The 23,994-nt window shown below is 38.2% G+C and overlaps 3 protein-coding genes across 6 annotated transcripts; all 3 read right to left on the bottom strand.

Annotated features, from left to right (window-relative positions):
- Positions 1–2,847: 2,847 nt before the first annotated feature.
- LOC121980010 (trihelix transcription factor ASIL2-like) lies at positions 2,848–4,226 on the bottom strand (the record flags this gene model as incomplete). The annotated part of the gene is made up of 1 exon (XM_042531983.1): positions 2,848–4,226. A coding segment is annotated over one exon (1,215 nt), but the record flags the coding sequence as incomplete, so codon positions are not given.
- A 589-nt stretch (positions 4,227–4,815) lies between these two features.
- LOC121981746 (GATA transcription factor 26-like) lies at positions 4,816–10,885 on the bottom strand. Of its 3 annotated transcripts, XM_042534450.1 has the most exons (9): positions 10,420–10,885; positions 8,415–8,542; positions 8,180–8,294; positions 6,475–6,898; positions 6,326–6,401; positions 6,125–6,228; positions 5,853–6,042; positions 5,654–5,771; positions 4,816–5,435 (listed from the first exon to the last, which is right to left on the bottom strand). In XM_042534450.1, the coding sequence occupies exons 1-9, from the start codon at positions 10,457–10,459 to the stop codon at positions 5,062–5,064; spliced, it is 1,569 nt and encodes a 522-aa protein (XP_042390384.1). In that variant the 5' UTR covers positions 10,460–10,885; the 3' UTR covers positions 4,816–5,061. The 3 variants fall into 3 exon arrangements, with proteins under 3 accessions (XP_042390384.1, XP_042390382.1, XP_042390383.1); XM_042534448.1 differs by having other exon boundaries at positions 8,180–8,542; XM_042534449.1 differs by having other exon boundaries at positions 6,326–6,398; positions 8,180–8,542.
- A 2,164-nt stretch (positions 10,886–13,049) lies between these two features.
- On the bottom strand, positions 13,050–22,929 carry LOC121981745 (ELMO domain-containing protein A-like). Of its 2 annotated transcripts, none has more exons than XM_042534446.1 (9): positions 22,243–22,929; positions 20,121–20,227; positions 18,269–18,337; positions 17,811–17,926; positions 17,656–17,710; positions 14,352–14,472; positions 14,145–14,192; positions 13,461–13,555; positions 13,050–13,366 (listed from the first exon to the last, which is right to left on the bottom strand). In XM_042534446.1, exons 1-9 carry the CDS (start codon positions 22,325–22,327, stop codon positions 13,265–13,267), a joined length of 798 nt encoding a protein of 265 aa, XP_042390380.1. In that variant the 5' UTR covers positions 22,328–22,929; the 3' UTR covers positions 13,050–13,264. The 2 variants fall into 2 exon arrangements, with proteins under 2 accessions (XP_042390380.1, XP_042390381.1); XM_042534447.1 differs by having other exon boundaries at positions 20,121–20,215.
- Positions 22,930–23,994: the final 1,065 nt, after the last annotated feature.

The raw sequence follows: 23,994 nt of genomic DNA, 5'->3' as shown, positions 1-23,994 counted from the left end.
GACTGCTGAACTTCCTATCACCTAAATATGCCATTCGAGGCTAGTGAACACTTAAATCAAATCAAAACTCACATCATAAAAATTGAAATGAAAACGGCATGGCTTAAGGTCTTGCTCATTTCTACAATCTCTCGATCAGATTCAACTGTAAACTATCCATAGGAATAAACGAAAGAGGAACGCAGAACGATTTGCCCCTCAAATCGATTTCAAACAGAATCTATTCTGATCATATTCTAGCACAACGCTTAAACAATGAACAAAACCTGCAACATAAGAAACAAACATCCAATGTCTACCTGTTCATTCGTTGAAAGATCAAATTTTGTAAGAGGCTATGCACACTGTTTCATTCATATAAACCAAAGGCCTTGAATCTCAAAGAAGCTATTCCTTGTGCCATTTTTTGCCATAAATCATTAAGAAATAGCTTAAGACTTAAAGACCAAGAGAAGCTTTTTATGAGAGTAAGTGTTGGATGAAAGAACAAGAACAAGAAAAGAAAAAGAAAAAGGACATTGATACGGTGTGTTATAAGTGGACCCAACGGTTAAAGTCAATATGAGATAACGGTCAAAGCCATGATGACATCGTAATTCGAGTCAGAGCATCTACAAAAGAAGCCCGGGTTGAGCCCCTCAACGCTAAGGCCAGCAGTATAAAGCCGGTCGGGCTTAAAAGACTTGTCACTCCACTCATTGCTTAGATATACAAAATAAACCTAGCCGGCCTTAATGTGTCGGTCGAGTATACCGGATAGCTCATCCTTCAAAGGCAGTTTATCAACATACAACAAGACGGGGTAAATCTAGTCGGGCTTAAAGTAGTCAAGACACTCAGCATGCAGTCATCTCTTGGCGTATAGCAGACCACCACGAGGGTCATACGATCTGATGGGACATCGTCTCTCATTTCTCGACTCTCCATTACTATAAGAATCTTCAGCATGATAAAGTAACACTTAGTGTATAGTTGATCGCCATGAGGGCTATTTGATCTGATGGGGCATCGTCTCTCATTTCTCGGCTCTCCGTTAGTACCAGAATCTTCAACATGATAAAGAAACATTCAGCATATAGTCGATCGCCACGAGGGCCATTCGATCTGATGGGGCATCGTCTCCTATATCTCAGCTTTCCGTTACTACCAGAATCTTCAGCATGATAAAGTAATACTCAGCATATTGTTGGTCAGTCTTATTGCGTCGGTCAAATGTATGGGACCCAGCTCCCCAATTCTCAACCTTCAGTACAAGGCCGATCGACCCACTTTTAGTCGGGCTTATGTAGTCGAGCTTCCTTTTTCTTGAGAGTCAGTCTCTCATCATACGACCGGTCGGTCCAAGCACGAACCATACCTATAAGACTTAGATCATTACTTATCAGATATTCAACATCAAAGTCTACGGGCACATAGCTGACCGACCCTATATCCGATCGGATTTATGGGATTCAACTCCCCATTTTTACAAGTCTCTTATTACACATCGCCGGACGGATATGCATCCGATCGGACTACCTCTAGGGGCAGCATTGTCAGGGAATCACAACAACATGTCAGCAAATAACAGATATTCATCAGGGAATATTTTGATATCTAACACATACATGTAATAGAACCTTCTTATGAGGGTAGTTGTATAGCTCCTATCATTATTGCGGAGGTTACAAGAAATTGTTCATATACATATAACGGAAGATTCCTCGGAGAAAAAATGTATACTTTCCATTATCCGACATCTTCTAACAACGAATATTCCTTGTCGCCTCATTATTGCTGGAGTTATGAGAGGTGATATAAAAGGGGGTTCTCTCTATTAGCGAGGTACATAATACATTCTAAACCAACTTTAAATCAAGCACTCGCATTTTGCTATTGGTCTTCTCCATTTTCTTTTTGGCCACCTTAGAGCGTCGGAGGGTGTACATCAGAGATCTCTTCCTTGGTTTTCGCCCTAACCTTCTATTTGCTCTTTCGAGTGTGCACAGAAAGGAGTCAGCGTCATTTGCCCAGCGTCATCATTTTTCCCTAACAGAGTCAGCTCTTGGTCAACATCAACGTCATTTGTCCAGTGCGCCATCTCCACCGCTTTCAAACAAGATTGGACATATTTAAGTTTTCTAACACCTCAGAACTAAACAAGTCAAGCTAAGCCCAGTTTTGTAGTGTTCAAACTTGTTTGATAAGATAATCAAGCCGAGCCGGGCCTAAAATGAACCAAGCTTTTATGATTGTTCAAGCTTGGTATGGTTTCTTTTCTTTTATGAACTCAAGCTTAATTCAAACTTTGTTTGAGTTTGGTTCGTGTAGGTATTATCGAAGCTTGTTTGAAACTTTTACATTTTAAACTACTTTGGTGGGTTATTGAGCTTGATAATACAAATTTGTTTGTTCATTTTGAAATTTTCTTTATTTATTTAGCATGTGGTTCACAGATATTATTCACAAATATTGTTCACGAACGTTATTTATAAACATTAACGAGCTAAACACATATATATTCAAGTTTATTTATCTAGTTTAACGAGTTGTTCAAACTTATTCATTTAATTGATCTTATGTATATTGAATGAATATAAACAAACTCTTATCAAGCCAAACACTTAACAACCCTACTCAAAACTCCAAACTCCAGCAAAGAGAAGTCATGCAAAACGCTCACTATTGAAATCAAAACATTCCTTCTCTGTGCATGCAAAAAACTCAAGAAGGCGGTGCACTCTGATTGAATGACCTGAGTAGTCTTTGCATAATGCAAACAACTGAACAACGTAAGAATAGAAATTTCTACCTGTCTAGAAACAAACACCCAATTTAGCTTGAAAGAAGATGGACAAGATTGGACAATGAAGCCAGAAAATTTAGATATTGTTGGATGACCACGAATTAGCAAAGCAATAAAGAGCAGAGCAAAGCAGTATTGAATAAGCTAAAAAAAGTAACACTCAAAGCCTTCTACATCAAGAAAACTAATGAAGGAGCGAGCCAGAAAGGAAGAAGGAGAAAAGACCTTATGAGTCCTCCGGCGAGACCTTAGCTCGCTTCTTCGCAGAGAAGCCCTTGAGGAAGGCATCCAGAATCCTGCGCTGTGAGTCGAGGATGAGTTCTGTGCGCTTCATCTCCATCTCCATTCTCTCTTTCTCCATCTCCCTCGCCATCTCCAGCTTCCTCTGCTCCATCCTCAGAAACCCATCGCCCAGCATCCTCACCGCCGCGACCATGTCGCTGACGGCGGTGGTCTGTTCCGTTTCCACCCGCCGCCTTCGTTTCTTCTCCAGGTTCCGTCGCATCTCCTCCATCGCGGGCTGCCGGCCGCTGCCGCCTCCGTGACCCTTGAAGAATCGGGTCGTAGGGTTAGGGCTCGTGATGTAATTCGAGGCGGACCTGTCCTCGGCCCTAGAGATCTTAGATCGCACCGCCTTCGGGATCGAGAAGGTGAGTTCGCCGATCCCTCCCCGGCCGTTGGCCATCTGGAGGTGCGCGGAGCGGCTGTTGCCCCATACGCCGGGCCCGCGGCGCGCGTCGAAGTCGTCTTCGTCGTCGTCGTTATTGTCTTCGTCTAGCTCCTCTTCGTCGTCGTCGTCGTCGGAAGGGGGTGGGGGCGCGGCAATAGAAGGAAAGGAGAGGGGGCGGCGGGGACCGCCTCCGTGTTCCATGGCGTCCATCATGGGGAAGTAGACCCAGGAGGAGACTGGGGCGAGGGAAGGATCGAGGCGGAGGGACTTCTGCATCTCGCTGCGGTAGCGCTTGCGGATCTTCTCGACCTTGTGGCGGCACTGGACGGCGGTCTTGGGCGGGGCGAGGCCGCAGGGGCAGCGTCGGGCGACGTCGTCGGCGACCTCCTCCCAGTGGGGAGCGCGGAGGTTGCCGCGGCGGAGGGCGTACCACTTTTCGCGATAGGCGTCGATGAGGGCGAGGGTTTCCTCGTGGTTCCAGATGGGGGCGGCGAGGCGGCGGGAGGCGGAGGGTGCGGAGGGGGGAGGCGGAGGAGGGAGGGAGGCCGGTCGGGAGGGAGGCGAGGGAGATCTATCGGAGGAGGGGGACAGGGAGGGGGATCCAGGCTCGGTGGGGGAAGGGGGAGGATGGCTCTGGGAGGAGTTGGGAGCGGCGGCCATCACGGATGATGATGAGGAGGAGGAGGAGGAGGAGGAGGAGGCGGCGGCGGCGGTGGTGGTGGGGAAGACAAGGGGGCGTGATAATGAAATGGTGTGGTTTTGTTTGGTAGTGAGTCAGGGCACCGCCCGGAGATGGGCGGCTTAGGATGCGGCCCGCACGCAAGCGGAGTGGGCGTACCGCTTCCGATGAGAGAAAGTGGAGATGATCCTCGGTGATTTGATTAGCTTGGGGCGGCTGGGACTGGGAGGGCGCGGGTGGGGAGGTGGGCCGCCTCCACCGGGGCACGGGCGGTGCGCTGACCGGGGCTGCAGGGCGGTGGGGCTGACTCGGCCCTCGGCCTTGGGTGGAGCTGTTTGGGCTCAACGGTGATTGCGGAAGACAACAACAACCACAGCATTGAAGATTCCGTATTTACAATTAAGCCCTTCAATTTCTCATTATTCAAACCCAAGTTTTACCTTTCCAAGTCAACTACATCTGATTCATAAATTTTTTTAATTTTCTTCTTTTCTTTTTTTTTTACTCCATTTTATTGTCACATAAATTGGAAAAAAGAAAAAGAAAAAGATGAATGGAATAGAATACTAATTAGATAGCATAATCCATTCCTTCCGTAATAAATTTCTCCAAACATTTTGCATATTTTATAAGTCATTTCATTTGGTACTCAAGTGTTTAAACTCGGGCAATAAGAGGAGATGAGTAGAAAGGATGAAGCTACAAATGGTTAACATAGTTCACTTTGTTACATGCCATGAGCATCAATCTTGATGGCGATGAGCATTGTTTGTTTCCTGTATCGAGAAGCATAAGAACTTAGCAACAGCCAAAATGCACTCTGAGTTATTAACAACTATGTACCAGGGGCTATACAATACAGGATTAGTTAATGCCAAAGGGGAATTAGTGCTATAGTGTTCTATACTCGATCCTCTCTTACGCGGGTTACTGGAAACTCGATGATGGACCATCAGTAGTAGCTTCGTGTCGACTATCTGTTGTTGAAGCATTTAGGCTCCTTTTCCCTCTCCTTGGATGGTACAACAGTTCGGCTTCGGCGTAGTCTGCATTGGAAGGTAAATCCAGAAGCAAGTCACCCTCAGAGTAATTAGCAATGGATTGAATTGGGGTGGTAAGCATGGAGCTCCTGTCTGAAAGAGAAGGCAAAGTTGTTCTTGAGGTAAGGCAAGCCCCGTCGTTGTTCGTGAGATCATTTATGTTTGCAGTTCCTTTGAAAATTGGGGTTGAGCATTTAGGAGGAGGATTCATGACCCCAGACTCGCGCAATCTCTTGGGGGTTCTCAAAAAGGTTTTGTGATCTGCAATTCACAGCACGACAACAAATTCATAGCTTAATTCACTCGAAGAGTTATGGCGTGTTGGAAGGCGAGTTGCGCATAAGAGAACAAATTTACAAATTCTGAAATCCTAACACCCATAGTTATGAGGTTCAAGCATAAAAAAGAAACTTAGTATGCGAGTAGCAGAAAGGATTTTCATATATACTATAATTTGAGACATAAGATCAAAATCAAACCTAGAATGTGTTGATCTTGCTTCTCATTATCTCTTTTCAGGGATGTGAAATTTGAAAAATCAGGTATAGTTTGCCTACTTGGATTTCCATTTCCTCTGACCTTCTTTCCAGATGCATCCTACAACAAGTGTACTCCAAATTAGTCAAACTAAATATTCCGGTGACTTTGTATTCCCAAAGTCGATAACCACCCTTTTACCTCTGTTTTTTCATCACACTCCTCCGACCTTTTACTGTCTGCGCGGTTAAGTAATACAAGACTCTTCGATACCCTGCATTCTTCGGCACTCACTCCTGATAAAGAGAGGTCATAAACTCCTTCGCGAAGCAGTTGCTGGAGGCAAGATAACGTATCCAAGAATTGAGGACAGGTAAACATGCTTTTTAGGCTGGTAAATCATGAAAGTAATAGAATTAGAGAGCAACTGTCACTGTACTAGAAGAATGAGCTATAAAAATGCAACAACAAACCTTTCGGGAGGTTCGGAAGTGTCTACAGCTGGTAGATATTTCATCAATAATTGTTGTTCCTCGTATGTAAAGCATTTTGTGAAACCCTCAAAGTTGATGAAAGACTACCAAAGTAAAAAACTTTTCAAATCAAACACCTTCTCGTAGACTATGTTAGAAAACAGTGTTTAGCCAACAAAAGAACATGAAAGCACTACTCACATCTAAATCTGCAAAACCCAATGGAGAGCTTCTGTCTTGCAGTATCTTTAACTTCTCGTCAAAAATTTTCTCACTACTAATGATAAAGTGTGGAGGGCGAATCATTCAATATAACTTTGCAACTATTAAAAATCTAGTGAAGAAATTACCTTTTGGCATTTTCATAATGCATTTGAGCTGTTGGCTTTATCATGCCAATACAAGAATTCATAGAAGTTATTCCTTTTCGTTCAGTGTTTATGTACAAGGGTACTGAACCTGAATAACCATTATTAGTTATGTATGATTTGTCTATAGTAAATGAGCTTGCTTCTGATTCCTCTTCTACAAATTTTGGACTTGGATGCTTGATGAGTACACCTCCATACCCAATCTCTGAACACCCAAATGGATTTCCACTTTCATAAAGCAGATCGTCTTCTGACATTCTGGACAGATTAGAAGCCTGCTCTTCAGACAATATGGAATGCAGGTCTTTCGTGAGCTTTTCAACAGGAGAAGGCTTTCGGCAGGAGACAAACATCTTTTTCTTTGATGGCTCTAGCGAATCCCATGCATTAGACTGCAGTGATCCTGCAGAAAAAAATGAAACAGTATCTCATTGATTGTCTAGTTAGAATTTCAAAGAATTGCCATGTAAGACTCGCATTTCAGTGTCTAGCTACAATCCATCACAGATTAATAGGAAGAACATGAACAGATGAAACTAATAGAATAAATAAAAGTACTATTAATATTAAGCTCAGAGGTCATAACATACACAACTCTGATAGCACTGGACTTTATATGGTTCCTCCATCCAATAAAATTTGAGCCATATATAAATTAACTCTTAAGGGTTCTATCATTTTTTTCCTCTATAGAAAAAGTATGAAGGCCAGAAGTCCTAATATTCTTTAGCTTTTAAACTGAGAGTCATTTAACTATTACAAGAAATTTGGTAAGTTAATTATGATAGATTGATAGGAAAATGTTAATAAGACTCGCAAAATGACACTGTTTGCCAATTACTAGTTAGACTAACTCTGATGTCTCTCTTCCAATAACAAAAACCAGCATCCAACAAGACTTGCAGATAACCACCTTAGTTGTCCCCACACAGGTGTTAATGGCATGAGAATGTAATGGAGCAAAGGCATGATTAACCATATGAACAAGGGAAAGATATCGGCCTGTCCATTGGTAATATTACTAAGAATATATAGCATGCTATCTTGAGTTCAACAATTTCTTTTATGCCGGTATTTCATTTCACATGGTGCTTCTTGCTAAGAAACCAAAAGAATTTATATTTTATTACCAAAAAAAAGAAAGTTATCTTGTTATTGCATAAGCTAGTGAGAACAATTGAGTGTATACTTTACCATAGAACTCATTCACAAATGCAAGAAAGATATCTAGATGATTATTGGAAAGATGCTAGTAACACATTCATAAAGATGCAATTGACACACCAAATATGACACAGATGCACACAGAAAGGCGGTTTAACTGTTAGCATGTATGTCAATTTTACTAGAAAATTATAGCAAACAAATAGTGGCCATCTTAGCAAAATCCACTTATGATCTTAAGATCATCTACCTTAAGGTGTAGTGAGCAACATCTTAGGATTGTTTCCAGATTACATTACTATACAAAAGGAGAAATTTGTTATAAGACTTCTCATTTTTATAAAATAGAATATCTCAAGGTTGATGCGGTGAGATCATTCATAGCACAGTATCTATCAAGCTCTACATGTCCTACTGAGAAATGAAATAAGTGAGAGAAATTGAAAATGTAATTCAGTCGCTAACAACTTTGGTTTTCCTACATTTGGTACTCAGAGGATCAGAATGAATAGATGATAACCTGTTATATCACTTGCTTCGATGGTGTCAAAATGAACACAACTTTCTGAACCAGATATTTCAGATTCAGAACTGCATTGATTGCTTTGATACCCCTTAGCAACCTTGCAAAAGTTCTGGTCACAATACTGCATTTCAAATTCACTTTCCAACATATCATTTTGATGATTTCTCTTTTGCAACTTATGTTCTTTGGGCTTGAAGGATATTTTGATTTTTGGAACATTTAACTCAACTGAATTGAAAGGCTCACGAGCATGCAGTGGTGTATAGTTTATCAGCGAACCCTTAGTTCTCCACCTGGAACCGCATGCATTGCATAGAACTGGCTTTTCAGGTGGTCCATTTCGCCATAGAGGAGTACCTATTAAAGGTAAGCTTCTTTCTTAGAAACACATGTTTAGCTTGCATTTATCAAGATAACAGTGACACCAACAAGTGAGCATTCTAGCCTTCCAAATTAGCAACACTGAAAATAAGGACTAACCAAATTGGAAAGATTGCGTAAAAAAAGATGTTTGACTCACTAAACGATGTTAACTATTCAGCTTACCATGTAAACAAGAAAAACTGAAGTAGGACCTTGAGTACTACTGTGCCTCCAAAAATCACTAGAAAGTAGCAATATACTTAGGTAGCCATGGGAAGAATTTATATACATCCCACGCAACTTATTCTTAATTTCTAGTACGAGCATGATCTTTATCATATCATCAAAATCCAAATGACAATTTCTGTTGTCTATTTTTGAACCTTTTTTATAATCAATGAAATAACTTCCATAATTTCATTAGATTTGTGAATAAAAGTGGTACAATGTGATCATTAGACAAGAAGAATCATTGAATCACAAAGTAAAACAAACAACCACATGGGTGATGCTATGTATTGATAACAGATGATCGTTTGAGTCTTCAAATCAAGTGCCTTAATAGCAGATGTTCACTATGCATAAAGACAAAACATACAGGGAGAACAAAATAATCAACTGCATAGAGCACCCTAACAGATGATGTTCACTAAGCAAAAAAGAAAAACCATACAGGGAGAACCAAATAATGAAATGCAATGAGCACCCTAATAGCAGCTGTTCACTACGCAAAAAGAAAATCATATAGGGAGAACCAAATGATGAAATGCATTTTCAAATTGAAATAAGACAATTCATAATATCATACTAAATTTGTAAACAGACAAAGACAATAGTTTTGTTCAGCACCAGATATAATGAATGGCAAGATAACAATTAGTAAATAATGCCTATCTGAATGAATTATTTATCAAGAAAAAAGGTATTGAAAGAGATACTGCAGAGGGCACACATTATAGTATTCTACTAGTGAATATGTAGTATAACACACAGCTACAAAGCCACCTACTCTCACACAAGGTCAGCATATGAATCTTTCCCCTCATTACTGCATAAAATTGAAGTTAGTATTAGTGGAACTAAGATGACTTTGTTGATGGTTGATGACATTAATGGAAATGTTAGTCATGTAACTCTTGTTGCATTATGAGCTAACTATAGTTTAAATGCCTATCAGCAAGAACTTAGTAGAATGGGCCAAACTTAAATCAATCTAATGAATCTGCCACTACTAGTCAGCCATTATTTACTTCATTTGGAGCAAGTAGCAAGAATGCTGCCAATGGTAAAATATATGGTCTTATCAAATATTAAAAGTTCTCTGGTAGTTCCAAGCTCCCAATCAAGATGCAGGTACAACCACTCCAAACAAGTGTTATGCCTTCCTGATAGTGAACTACCGATAGATGGGTAAGAAACATAAACCATCTATCAATTAAAAACCCAATACTAATCACAAATTTCTTCAAAAAAGGATTCAAAAGCACTCCTGCATTGTAGTCCTTTATCCTGAGGGCAATTGTTAACAGAGATATTGAGATGCTTGTAACGAGTATTCTGGATCAACAACAAACTCTCACAGGCTATTTACAGCAATTATAGAGGCAAGACTAAATATAATGAATTCAACCTTTTCCCCGCAAATAATTAACCAAAGAACGGACCAAGTGTAAACAAAGAAAACCAAACAGCTGATACTTCATCGTGCCTTAATAACGATAAAAATCTGAAACATAATCAGAAAACTGTTCTTAAGCAAATTATTCTATACCAGTTCGCACCATAAAAATGAAACAGAACAGGAGCTACAGACGAATCAGATTAGCAAGACAAAGATCCAGAACATCTCCAAAACAAGGATAAGAGCTCACTTGTAACTCCACAATGGCGGCAAGGTCCTTGCTTTTTCATTTGGAAAACTCCTTCCTTTTCCCCTTTTAATCCCAATATAAATCAGCACAAAATCATACGAAAAGTAACCGAAAACAAAAACAAAAAAGTTTTTTTATGTGAGAATTTGTCCTAAAATTAGAAGAGTTCCATGATATTCGCCGGCAGCTGCAATCCAATACCACGTATTCCTTAAAAACTCAAAACACAGACCCAGCAAACAGCACCCCTTTCAATAACATGTAGCCCACCATTCCTTCTATCCAGTCCCAAAAAATCTAAGAGAGCGGAGTGAGAAAACACAGAGAGAAGAAGAGAGAGAACAACGAAGGAGGTGAAACTGTGGAAGACGGAAATTTACGGGTGGAGTGCGTTTCTAGGTTGGAATCTGTACAATCCAATGGAGATGAGTCCATTGGCAATCAAGTTAAATGGTAAAGAGGAAAGCAAAAGGAGAGGAGATGAATTGGAAACAAAAGGCCTTCTTTTTTTTTAAAAAAAAAATAATAAATAAATTTTAAAACTTTTTATACCTTTTCCCTTTTATTATTATTATTATTATTTTTTGTCAATACTTCATCTCTCTATTATTTTTAGTTTTGTTTTTAATGAATATGACTTTCCACATCGATAAACAGATAAATCTAGATATTATCTCATAGTTTTATTGGGGTGATTATTTAAGAAATATTTATATATCTTATTATTTTGTTAAAAATAAATATCTATATTAGAAATTTTTCTTATTAATTAATCAGTAAATTTTTCTAATAATTTTACCCCAAACATCCGATTATATTTTCCAACTGAAATGAAAAATAACTACCGAAATAGAATTGTACATCCAGAATAGACCTAAGAAGATATGATCTCAAGCGGATACTTGACATGGATATGATCTCCGACGAATACTTGGCATCCCCCCCCCCCCCCCCCCCCCTTCCAAGCCCATCACAAGGGAAACAAAAACCAAGATTTACTTTATCAGGGATCAAACGAGAACTACAAGTTCTCCTTAGTCCAACGTCTTAAGATCAAAGTATGATATTAAATTAATTTATTATAAGGGAGAGTCTGTTACAATAGATAACTACTAGGATTCTCGAGTGTCACCCCTAGATTGTACTATTGCATAAGTCTGACGCGTCCTTACTCAATTTATGGGTGGTCTTTTGGTTAAGATTAAGTGTAGTATTTGTTATTATAAATTTAATATATAATATAAAAAATTAAATTAATTTTTTTATGGAAAGTCCTTATTAATTTTTTATGAAGGATAGTGCATCCTTATCTAATTTATGGGCGGTCTTTTGGCTAAGATTAAATGTAATATTTGTTCTTATCAGTTTAATATATGATATAAAGAATTAAATTAGTTTTTTTATGGAAAGTCCCAATTAATTTTTTATGAAGGAGAGTCTTTTATCGACGTAAGGGCGGCACTCAAGAATAAATCATATTATCATTAAATAATATTATTTAATTATTTGATAAAAAAATATTTATTTTATAAAGTTTACATATATTCATGTATTATATTACACACGCAATGTGTATCTACGAAAAATTTTAAAAACTTTGTCCAATGACCGTGATTTTGGAAAACCCGATCACCCTGATTTTGAGAAAAAAAAATTAGAAAATAAAATCTCTCCTACCTAAAGAGATCTCTCGATCACCATAATTTACTCCCTTTATCTCATTGTGAGACTAGCACTGAGGAGCATTTGGAATAAAGGAGTATGTTTTTGCCATATGAAATTTAAAAACTTTTAGAAATCAAAATTAATATTTTTTAATTAAATAGTATTTTAAAATAATAGATAGAAATAGTTTTTCTATATATAAAAAAATTCTAAAGGGTTATCATCTTAATTTTCAGTTAAAAAAAATATAATGACATGAAAGTGTGAAATTAATAGGGTTGAAAAATCAATTATTGTCATTACTTTAATTTATTACAATAATAATGTTAATATCCTTACGGTGAAACAAAAAGGTGAAACTAACAAGCAAATCTAACTTTCTTTATAAATTACATCCAAACTAACAAACAAACCTAATTTATTTAATAATTAAGTAATGAAAGGAGGAAAGACAAACATGTGGATTAAGTCATTCTTATTATTTTCTTGAGCTATAAAATATGAATCAACTAGTGCGATTCTTATTTTGAATTGAAAAATCACGAAATTTTAGCATTCTCCACTCAAACAATTTCTATTATAAATCTCAGTGTGTCAATCAATTCTATCAAGGTCTACAATCCAACACAAGAGGACAATTATAGAAAAGCATCGAAGAGAGACCGTCGAATGGGACAAGAATAGCAATGGGTAATGGTTAAGAGTTTGGCAGGTAAAATATCAAAGAACACGGCAGTAGAATATTTTCCCCCAATAAATCTGAAATATTAGATTACTGGGACACCCATGGCATGATGAAAAACTTCCATGGATATAGACAAATTATCCCAGATTAATCTGTCTGAAAAAAATTGAATATCTAGAGTTAGCTAAAAAAACAAACGTTCCGAGACTCTGGCCATTTCTTTGCATTATCTTTCATGGAGTGGCTTGCATACACATGAAAAGATGTCACTGCCAGAAGATTGATGAGAATGCGTGGAGAATAACTAATTATTGGGAGAAAACAATTCCAGAAAACATGGACCGTGAAAGACAACTTACTGTCTCAAAATGAATAACACAGAAAAATCAAAAGCAGGCATTAACAAATTTGAGCAGGAGCAATCACAAAGGAAACAGCTGAATCGATGTGTTTTGTGGCTTCCGGGACTAGAAATGTTAACTGAGAGGGTGCTAGTCAGCGAGTAAGAAGGCTGTAGGAAGGTAAATCCTCGACTCGGCAGACATCTTCCAGTAGCAACTCATGCTCCAGCTGACGACGTGTTGATTTCATAACCATCTGGGGAAACCAGGAAAAAAAATAGCCTTAAATGAATACAAATCCATAGATAGGATCGAATGAAAATGATAATATTGAACAGCACATAACATACATTGAAATCCATGTAGGAGGCCCGCATGGCAAGCCATTGCTGATCCATCAATTTGAAAGTTATGCAGTATAGTATATCAAAGGCCCGGTCATTCTCTGAGACGCAGAGATAAACGTTTGAAATTGAATTCCAATACTGATAAGCCACCTTTTTCACTGATCTAAAACTAAAATTTGAAGATGCGCCAAACTTGTTAAGCATGAAGGCTTAGCCTAAATTAAACTACAACATTCATACTACAACATTCATAAAAAGTTACAAACCATCATAAAACTAGCAACCTAGATAATGAATCATAGCCAACGGATCAACTGCTTCCGGATTTTTTTTTTTCCAAGAACATGAACATTATCAAACATCATCATCGAGCTGTGTTAGTCCCAATCATTTGGGCACAACTACAAATGCTTCTAACAAATAATCTTAAGTAAGCCTCCTGATGAGCATTGACCAAAACTAAAAGATGTAAATCTATAGGTAGTTAGCCTTTTAGTCAGTCTCGTGTTGTTAGACATTTAGAGGCAGCACCAATATTGATATTGATGCCCATCTAACTTCCTATACTGACAAGCAATTCACCTTCATATAAAATTAAAATGGCATACTAACGAGTCAGGAGCAACTAATTTTAGTAACTCGATATGGACAAATCAAATAAGAAAGACTATGTTGATAAAAACTTACCAGAAAGTAGCTTCAGAAAAATAACTCCAACAAGTGACCTTGGTTTCACTGCAGGATATCACTGTAACTTATAAGTGATACACCTTATGACATGTTGAAAACAGTTAAGATGCAAGAAATGTTATTGGTTTTAAGACCTTATAAACATCTATATTAAACTAAATGGTTCCAAAAAAAACAGTAGAACAAAGTTTATAAAGAACAGACCAACTTGAAGATCCAGCATCTGTATAAGCATGAATGTTATATTTACACCGGCAACCGCAAAGGGGTATTCCCAAAGAGCTCTGTTACCATCCTGCTTTCTGAGAAGATCGTTGAATGATTTCTGCAGAGATTTGAAGTATTACAGTTAGCAGCTGTAAACAGTAGGGTTGACAATGATGGCTAAGGATAATCAACAACAACAACAACAACCAAGCCTTTTCCCACTAGGTGGGGTTGGCTGCATGAATCCTTTTACGCCATTGAGCTCTATCTCCTATTATATCATCATCTATATTTAAATAAATTTTATCTTGTTTTATTGTTGCTAACCAAGTCTTTTTTGGTCTTCCTCTTCCTCGTTTGATATGCATGTTTATCATAGTTTCACATCGCCTAACTGAAGCATTTATTGGTCGTCTAAGTACATATTCGTACCATCTTAAACGTGTCTCTCGGAGTTTTTCCTCAATAGATGCAACTCCGACTTTCTCTCCAATATTCTCATTTCTTATTTTGTCCATCTTCGTATGTCCACATATCCACCTTAGCATCCTCATCTCTGCAACTCTCATCTTCTGCTCCTGTGCTCGAGTCATAGCTCAACATTCAGCTCCATATAACATAGCAGGTTTAACTGCGGTTTTATAGAACTTACCTTTAAGTTTAAAAGGTACTTTACGATCACATAAAACACACGACGCTCCTCTCCATTTCACTCATCCTGTTTGTATTCTATGTAAGACATCTCTCTCAATCCCTCCATCATAGTCAATTATAGCCAATGTAAATCTGTAAGTACCCCGTGACAGTTTTGATGTGATGAACCAAGTAAAGTTAGGTCATGTTGGTATTTAATCCCTGTGTCTAAGCGTGCAAGAACTTAGGAGCATAGAAAGTCGAGCGAAAGACGCAGCTAGTGAGAAGGATGGCATGGGAGAGAGCTGACAGGCGGTGCATCCGAGGTACGAGGTGCTGTGAAAGAGTACGTCGGTGGACGAGAAGGAGGCGCGCGACGTTTCCGAGGGACGAGAAGCCGGAACGGAGGTTTGCTCAAAGGTCGGAAAATGAGTTCGGGTGAGCCCTATTCTGGATGACCGAAATCACCTAAGCGAGCGGAATTGGAGCGAAAGACCCGGACTAATGAGAGCAGAACCGAAGCGGAAGGTCTGGACAAAAAGTCAACAGAATGTTGACTTTCCGAATCCAGGCGCCTGGAGCAGGATTTTATCCGGAATGCAATGTGACATGTTTCATTGCGACGGGGATAAAAGTTTATCCCCCAGGCGCCTGAAATCCTTCCAGGCATCACGACCAGGGTTATAAATACAGTCTTGGTCCTAGAAGCTAAAATAGAACACTTGTAATTGATTTATTTTAAGTCTTGTTCTGTAATTGAATGCTTCAACTACTGTAAGAGGTTTCTTCGCCTGAAGGAGACATTAGTGAGCTTTTCATCTTCCTTGGATTAACAAACTTTCCGGTTGTAATCAAGTAAACCTTTTGTGCCTCTCTTCTTTCTTTATTTAGTTTTTTATTTCTTTTATGCAAGTGTTGATTCTTATAAAGCTATAAAGTTCGAGGAAGATTTGTTTTCCTTTACAGGGCTATTCACCCCCCTCTAGTCAGCCGCCAAGGGTCCTACACAGTTAAGCTTTAATCCCATTTTTCCATATGATTATCAGATTGAAAATCTAAGGGATTTGCCTCCTTGTTTTGGTTGATGAATTTTTAGATATTACTTAAATAAATTCTTATCAACCTGGCCACACAAGATAGGTGAATTTATAGAGTTAGACCATTTACAAGCAAAATGTGTATAAAACCCTTTTATGCATATAGAAAATGACAAGGTTAAGAACAATTTTGAAGAGTTATCAAAATTTTGGTAATTGACTAGAGACAGTATTGGTTGAGTACTTTAAAAGAAATTTGGTTTAGGAACTATTCCAATTTCTCCAACAAGAATTCGGCAATGTTTTCTTCCATGTGGCTCTTGCATTATAGTTTCATCCAATCACATAATAACAGGGGATGCTTCAAGTTAAATACTTCTCTTTCAGATGCCTTTTAATACAACCAGAATTGCTTGATTGCACAAGCTGAATGAAATATCATCTTCCCTCATGATGTGGTGGTAAGGAGGAGCCCACCAGACATGGGTCAACAACCACGGTGGAGGTCAAAGTCAAAACGTCAACGTCAGGGCTCAGAGGCTCAACCGCATCGCCCGAGCGAGAGGGGGCTACATAGGCCAATCGAAGGAACCGTTGTCCAGTCAGCCATCTGGGTGAAACAACGTCTGGTCAGCCCGATCGACAGGAGAGCGGGTCGAGCGAGTCACTTGTCCGGCTCGGGATATGCCATTGACAGTGTAATGGACCGATATAATAAAAAAGAAAATGACGGATACTTAATAAGGGAAAGAGAAAATAAAAGAGAGTACTCCATCTATCATTGAATGCGGAGAAGCCAAGATAAAGATATCTTTTGTATGCAATTAATATCATTAAACAGGGGCATATGAAGGGTCACCAAAACAGGTATAAAAGAGTATAATAGGTATGAAAAAAGGCAAGATTGATCTCGGTCTCTAGTGCTTTCACTTTCTCTTCTTCTGTTTCTAACTTGAGCGTCAGAGGGTCAACGCCAGACCCCTTCCTGGTTTGGTTTTGTTTTGCAGAGAGGAGCGAGGTCTTCATCCAGTCAGCAGAACTACCACCTCCCCAACTTTCCAACTTCACGCTTTCGGACAGGAACACCTCATATTTCCAAAAATTGAATATCAAAGATTAATAGCCTTCTTGTGCAGCATCTCTTTCAGTAGCATTTGGTTTTGGACCCCAGTAACTATCCAAGTGAAGTCCTAAGCAATTGAGCTAACCATTTTATTCCAAATTGGGAATTCGTTTCTTAGGAGCAACGTGAGCTATCCATTAAGACAGGTGAAAAAGGTAAGTCCACCATGAACAGAAAAACGTAAATCCTTCAAGTGACTGGCTGTCATGAAGACAAAAAGGACAGAAGTGGGAAGCTAGTTTGCATATAGTTTCAGATAAATCCCACATTTGGCACGATGATTGATATAAGGGTGTTATATCTATAAATTAATGTTGGTAAAGAGACAATCAGGAAGTGAAATAAAAGTCTACAAGGGAAATTTCAGTCATATCAATGTTAATATTCAAATACACACAGCGAGAAATCAAAAATATAATTTATCTTATCATGGACCAAAAATAACGAATATTCTATATGCAGTAATTGTCAACTAATTCAGAAAGCCAAAAGAGGAAAAACAACTTACAGGATAATTCCTGGCAAAGAATAATAGGTTTTCCAAGGATATGAAACCACCACCCCTGCAACACAACAGAAAGGGCAATTACTGGTTTGCCTACAAATGGAAGGTAAAATATCTCAACAAAGATTCCACTGTTAAGTTTAAAGAACCACCAATACCTAAAATCTGTAGACGGATCCTTTCCCTGCCATCCCATTTCCTTCCACTGTTCGGATATTATATCACGAAGTTCAACTTCAGGATAAGCAGTGTACCAGAGGCCCCTCAAGGCTTCCTAGGCAAAATTTAGTGGACAAAATAAGATCATGAACAAATGCTTCAAAATCAAAGGTTTCTTGGTCAAACTACAAGATAGAAGCAAGGATCAGACACTACCAAATGTTTTTATTAACCCTCTTAAGATTAATGTTTACTATTATATCTTGACTTGTTCTTCTGATACATACTGTATCATAAAATTATACCAAACAAAAAGTGAACCTTAAGGATTCCTTCAGAAATATTCCAGCAAAACGAAATTATAATAATTAATAGATTAATAGTCATTGCATGAAAAACATCTATCAAAGCTATAATATTAGAAACCATAAGAGAAGAGCTGTTATAAGACTACTACCTGGTGCTCTTGTTTGGATCCATCATAGGTAATGTCAATCCTGTTTTGTAATCTGTGTAAACATTCCTCCTGCAAATATATGAAATCATGAAATATTTTCTTTTCATGATCGCAATGTCTAACAGTAAGAAGAAAATGTATGACATGTTGGACAATGTTCCATAATGAAGATTGCTAGCCGGAGATTACAAGAATAGTTGCTGAATTGAAATATACTAAAAAATATAACTTTAGACCTGTTGAGATGACCTGAGCGGATAATCTCAGACTGGCCAGCAAGAAGGTGGAGCTGTTGGGAAAAAATGGATTGCCTAGAAGACTTGACCGAGATGTCTAGCCGAGACTGAGATGTACGAGGTCGAGACCGAGATGCCGAGATATGAGGTCGAGACCCGAGATGGAAGTAAGAGTTGTTGATGCCTGCGTGACATAGTTTCTTTAAAACAGATTCGTCCTCCTCCGGTTGTGCTTCGAGGTTATTATGGATTTTTGTTTCCCAGGATACAACGGTAGAACCACGTACACAACCAAGCACGGGTTGTTCGTGGCAAACTGAGAAAATACCTGATTGCTATCATGGGCAAACCACCGAGTAGAAATGCACGATGGAGAGAAGATCTAGGGGAACGACGTGGAGGAAAATCTTTGCTATGACTCTCTCTCTTGTGCTCTTGGTCACAACCTCCTTATATAGGAGCTTAAACCATTGCAGTATTCAATGGCCGAATTAAAGCCATTTATTGTCCATTAACCCATCCAACTCAAGCGTTTCGAGGTTCAGATTCTTCATCAATCATCGATTAATACTTCTGTTACATTTGAGCAACAAGCAAAAATATTTGGGTGGCAAAACGTTGGTTCATTCGCTTGGGCAAATTTTGCTCCGACCGGTTCGGCATTAATGCACATAGACCGCACATGAATCAACTTGGTTCAATACAAATCCGGTCCCTAGATTTGATCCCCTGCGCATCCATGCGTGGAAGAGAGTCTCTTCCCATGCATTTGTTCACATCATACATGCATGTACAACAATATAAATCAACCAATATGCCTTGAAACTCCCAATGGAGCCTCTTTCCTCTCCGCCACTTTTTCCATTCACATCTCTAACATGATATTGATTGTAGAAATCCCCATCTTTTTTTGGATAATCTGGTGAGGTATTCCAAATCATAAAAAAGAAGATATTCCAAATTATATACTGATTTCTAGGATGCAATTGTCATTGCGTGTTTATTTTTTAGAAAATAGATATTATCAGATATTTTATTTTTTAATTAATTTGTTCTATGAGAGGAAAATCATTCCACAAAAACTAGTTTCAAGGTATCAGAGCCTTGCCCCCCATTAGCATAACCCAGTCTCAAGTGATATCAGAAACTTTCATCAGTAAGTAGTCAAACCAGTCCATATCTGTCACGCCCCGGGGTGTAATTCCCACACATCGGGAGGTACCCCACTCAATGACAATATAATAAAAGAAACCCTATAAATCATCTATTTTATATTATTTTCAGAATTGAACGATATCACTCAACTGAACTTGATGAGTTTATTTCAAAGAAGGGAATAGTCATGCAAGATGTCATGTTCGACGTAATCCTGGTTTTGTTCACAATGTGGCTTATTTTCCTCATCTCTGTAAGCTTCTATTTGGTTTAATTAATCCTGAGCGAACTATTGCTCACTCGTCTTGTTTCCAAAAAAAAAAAAAAAAAGAATGTTACAGGTGATATCAATTAGGCATGATCAGTTTATTTAACAAGGGAATAGTCATGCAAGATGTTCTTTTAAATAACAGTTTGACAAAATTTCAATAAAAATATAATAAATATTTATAAGATCTCACCTGTGAGGGTGTTAGGTCAAATGACAAACGAACATCATTTTCTCTTCTTTGAGCACAAACACATGAAAAGCCTCTTCCAATCCAGGCAGTAGATCCTGTGATAATCTCTACAAATCACAGATAATTACAAATGAAACATGAACTTCAGATTGAAAGAACTGTGATAATGCATATTATTTGAATAGGTACACGTATATGATCAATTCTCTCCACTTATTGAGGAAAAGAAGCATGAATCTTGAAAAGATTGCAATGTGTGAAAGCAGAAATAAGATAAGAGAAAATAATACAAAAACAAGCACAAGGCATATGAAAAGGATTTATAGGTTATTACACAATTGACTTAAATGTAGATGTGAACACAACTAGTTGACCCAAAACTGTGAAATTTCAAGGATCTTTTTTCTGCATGTCTATTCAAGGAACAGCTATGGTAGACTGTCTACCTAGTTATGTAATCATATCATGCCTAAATTTTGTTGGTTTTGTGAGGGATTTCAACTAACATCATTCCAGGTTTTGTTTGATCGCACTTCTAGTAGTAGAGGAGATATATAGAGGTTTATAAAGAATCTTCTTCACTAACTTTTTGCACAAGGTATACGTTTGTATAGGTGTGAATTGACTTGAGTAGGCATACAAGCAAACATGTGGAGCACAGATGTTATATCTCCAAAAAAAATCAAACATTACCAAGTGATAAAAGCATGTTTGGAATCAAATTGGGGTAGTGTCAAAACAAGTCTAGCTCGTGCAGGGCATGACATCGGGCCTAAGTACAAACATGTCGCTTTTTGCATTTGACAGATCATACTGAGTATACTGAGTGATTGGTTTACTTGTATTATGTATTTCTATTTTAATTTGAAATGTTAAATTGTTGAGTAATATTATATTTAATAGAGTTGGAATGAAGTTCTCTACCTATTAAGCTATGGAACCAACTATTCCTTGGAATAGGTCATTCCATCTCCAGTTGTCCCTCCAAACATTGGAATAAAATCATAGGAGGAATAAAACATTCTCATTCCATTGCATTCCATCCTACTGAACACACAGTTATGCCAAAGGTCATTCTTGTTTATTTGAACTTCGACAAAGTTCAGATGCTAGATTCGTAAACCTAAGCACAATCTTGTTACAAAATCTATAACAATTACCCAAGGAGCAAACTAAAATTAAAAAAGGTAGAAGTCGTAACTAGCCCCTGATTTCTTACCTCATCAATAATAAGACGTGAACCAAATCATAAGCCTATTCATGTTTAGGTTCACAAAAAGACAGTAAATTAATGTCTTCCTTCTAAAGGTTCAACCACCAATGGAAAAGGTATTACCAAGAAGAAAGATATCTTGTTCCAAGAAGTTTTGCTTCTAAACTTGTTATCCTTTATGGAAGATCATTTTAAGGTACAGTTTGAAGCCTAGGATCCATGCTTGTTTCAACATGTCATTGGTTAGACATCCCTGAGGTGTCTTCATCCTGTATGCAGAAAACCTACTCCGGCAGGTTACAACTTTTTTTATTCCTAGTGTTTTACACTGAACTGAAAAAATATGCTTTGGATGCAATGAAAACTAGTTCTTGTCAGTCAAGCTAAAGCACCAGTACACTTTCATCATCGCAGCTATAATGAGTTTATTATCTATCCGTATTCAACTACTTTCATCTATTCAGAGCACTAAAAAAAATTACTTTTAGTAATTCAGGATCGTCTCACTTACTATGGGATGGTCTAATATTACGTGCAGCAGAGCAAGCTCGTCATGATATGCACATCATGACAGACACTTGGAGCTAACTAATTTGGAACATCATTAACAGACCTCGGTAGAAAATCTAAAATGGACAAATTGACGATTATCATGGATTCTTTTCCATAAAAAATTGATTATGGACGAAGAAAAATACTATTGTGAAGTCTAAAATTTTGAATCCACATCATCTTTACTAGTCAAACATCATAAACGATCCTTCGGAAGTTAATTACTTAATGCTACCGATAACAGTAGCAGACTACTTCAAACCGAATTGTAATATTCACTTGAAAGCGAGGGAGAGAACATTATTTCATCAGACGAGAAAAGAAAGGGGGAAATAAGTAGGAAGGAACTGCACATACCAGGTGACGAGTGGTAGACGCTCCCTCGATCCGGCGCCTGAGATATTCTCCTCACCTCTACAAAAGACCCGCCACTCTCATCCATCTCCCCTCTCGCTCAGGTACCTCAGCCCACCCAAATGTTCCGCATCAGGTGCATAAAATCCTCCAACCAAGATACCGAAGAAACAAAACCCCGCCTTTCTCACAAACCAAGTCCCATACACAACCTTACCAATTCATCAACTCAAAACCCCTCTCAGAAACCACGCCAATGCAGCAAACCGAGGTCTCCCCGACTCAAAAACGACCAAACAAACGGAGCAGGAGAAGCACAGAAGACAACAATTCTTCTGCGAGCCACAGTCGATCCGGCGAAATGGAAAATTCGATCGACTAGTCGCGGCCAGGGCGCCGACCGAAGCGCGAACAGAACCGCTGCCGACGAAGAGAAATCCAAATGGAAGGCGCAGGGCAGAGGCTCGGGAGATAATCGGAGAAGATACAATCCGAGAGCGGAGCTGTGGAATCCCGCACCTCTCCTTCCCTTCGCCCTTGCTCTGGCCTCTACCTCGCTATCTCCTCTCTCTCTCTCTCTCTCTCTCTCTCTCGCCGTCGTCTTCTTCTCCTCTCTTTCTCGCGGCCGCTTTCGCTAGCTCTCTCCAGATATACAGCTTTCTTATTCTCCTTTCTCTCTCAACTTTTCTTCCTAATATCCTCGCTCCAGCCTCGCATATTTAATTAATTAATTTAATTAGTTTATTCAAATCCTGCGACTGCGTCCGCTGCGAGATTGACGACAGTCAATTAGTTTGGGAGCTCGCCTCTAAATCTCATTTAATTTTGCATTAATTCACCTCTCGATGATAATTAAATCTAAAACCTCCCCAAAACAAAAATTATCAGCAGTAATCATAATCTAGGTTTAATATTTTTAGATAATTTTAAATTTTAGATAACTCTTTCTATTGCCGACGACATCGATGCATCAGGGGCCCAGCGGGGCGCAATTGAACTTGATCTGTTCCGCTTTTAGGTGTCCTTTTGCGTCAACTTTTCCCACGTGTGGCCCAAAAGTGTGTTAATTATGGGTCTCAGGGATTAGATTGACAGCTACTGAAAATTACGAGACCAAATTGAACTTTCAGCCATTAATAAAGGGCAAAAATTAAAAAGACGTCAGAATTATTTTTTTCAAGAAAAGTCAAAATGCATCGTTATATGATTTTAGCTAAATTTAAATAATTCTAACTGACTTAAAAAAGTATTTTTTTAATATAAAAGCTCTATATATAATATTATTATCAAATTAAATTAAATTAAATTATTAACGTGTCCAACTTGCTGTCGAAAAAGCATTAAAATAAGAATATTTTTATTGAAAAATATAATAAAATCCTTTTTTATAATAATCCTGGTGTCGCCGTTCGGCCGGTGCCAGAGTTAATTAATGGGGTGAGCGTGGTTAGTGGCTGATGGCTCCAAGATTGGAGATTTAAATTAAGGTTAATCTTAGCCTTTTGGAAATTAGGCAAAAATTAAAGGGTTTTTATTATAATCATTAGAGGGCAGCTTCTTTTTTATTTTTTATTTTATCAAAAAATTATTTCATCCCATCTGCTTCATTTTATAAAATTACACAACAATCAATTTTAATTTTTTTGGCATGTCGATTTCAAAATTAAATCAGTACTAATTATGTGAACAGGATAGATAAATTCGAATTATAATAATTTTTAAATCAAAATTATTATAATATGAATATTATATTAT

The sequence above is a fragment of the Zingiber officinale genome, chromosome 5A (assembly GCF_018446385.1).
Source record: "Zingiber officinale cultivar Zhangliang chromosome 5A, Zo_v1.1, whole genome shotgun sequence".
Taxonomy (NCBI): domain Eukaryota; kingdom Viridiplantae; phylum Streptophyta; class Magnoliopsida; order Zingiberales; family Zingiberaceae; genus Zingiber; species Zingiber officinale.
Note: the sequence above shows the minus strand (reverse complement) of the source record. Positions and strands in the feature narration are given on the sequence as shown.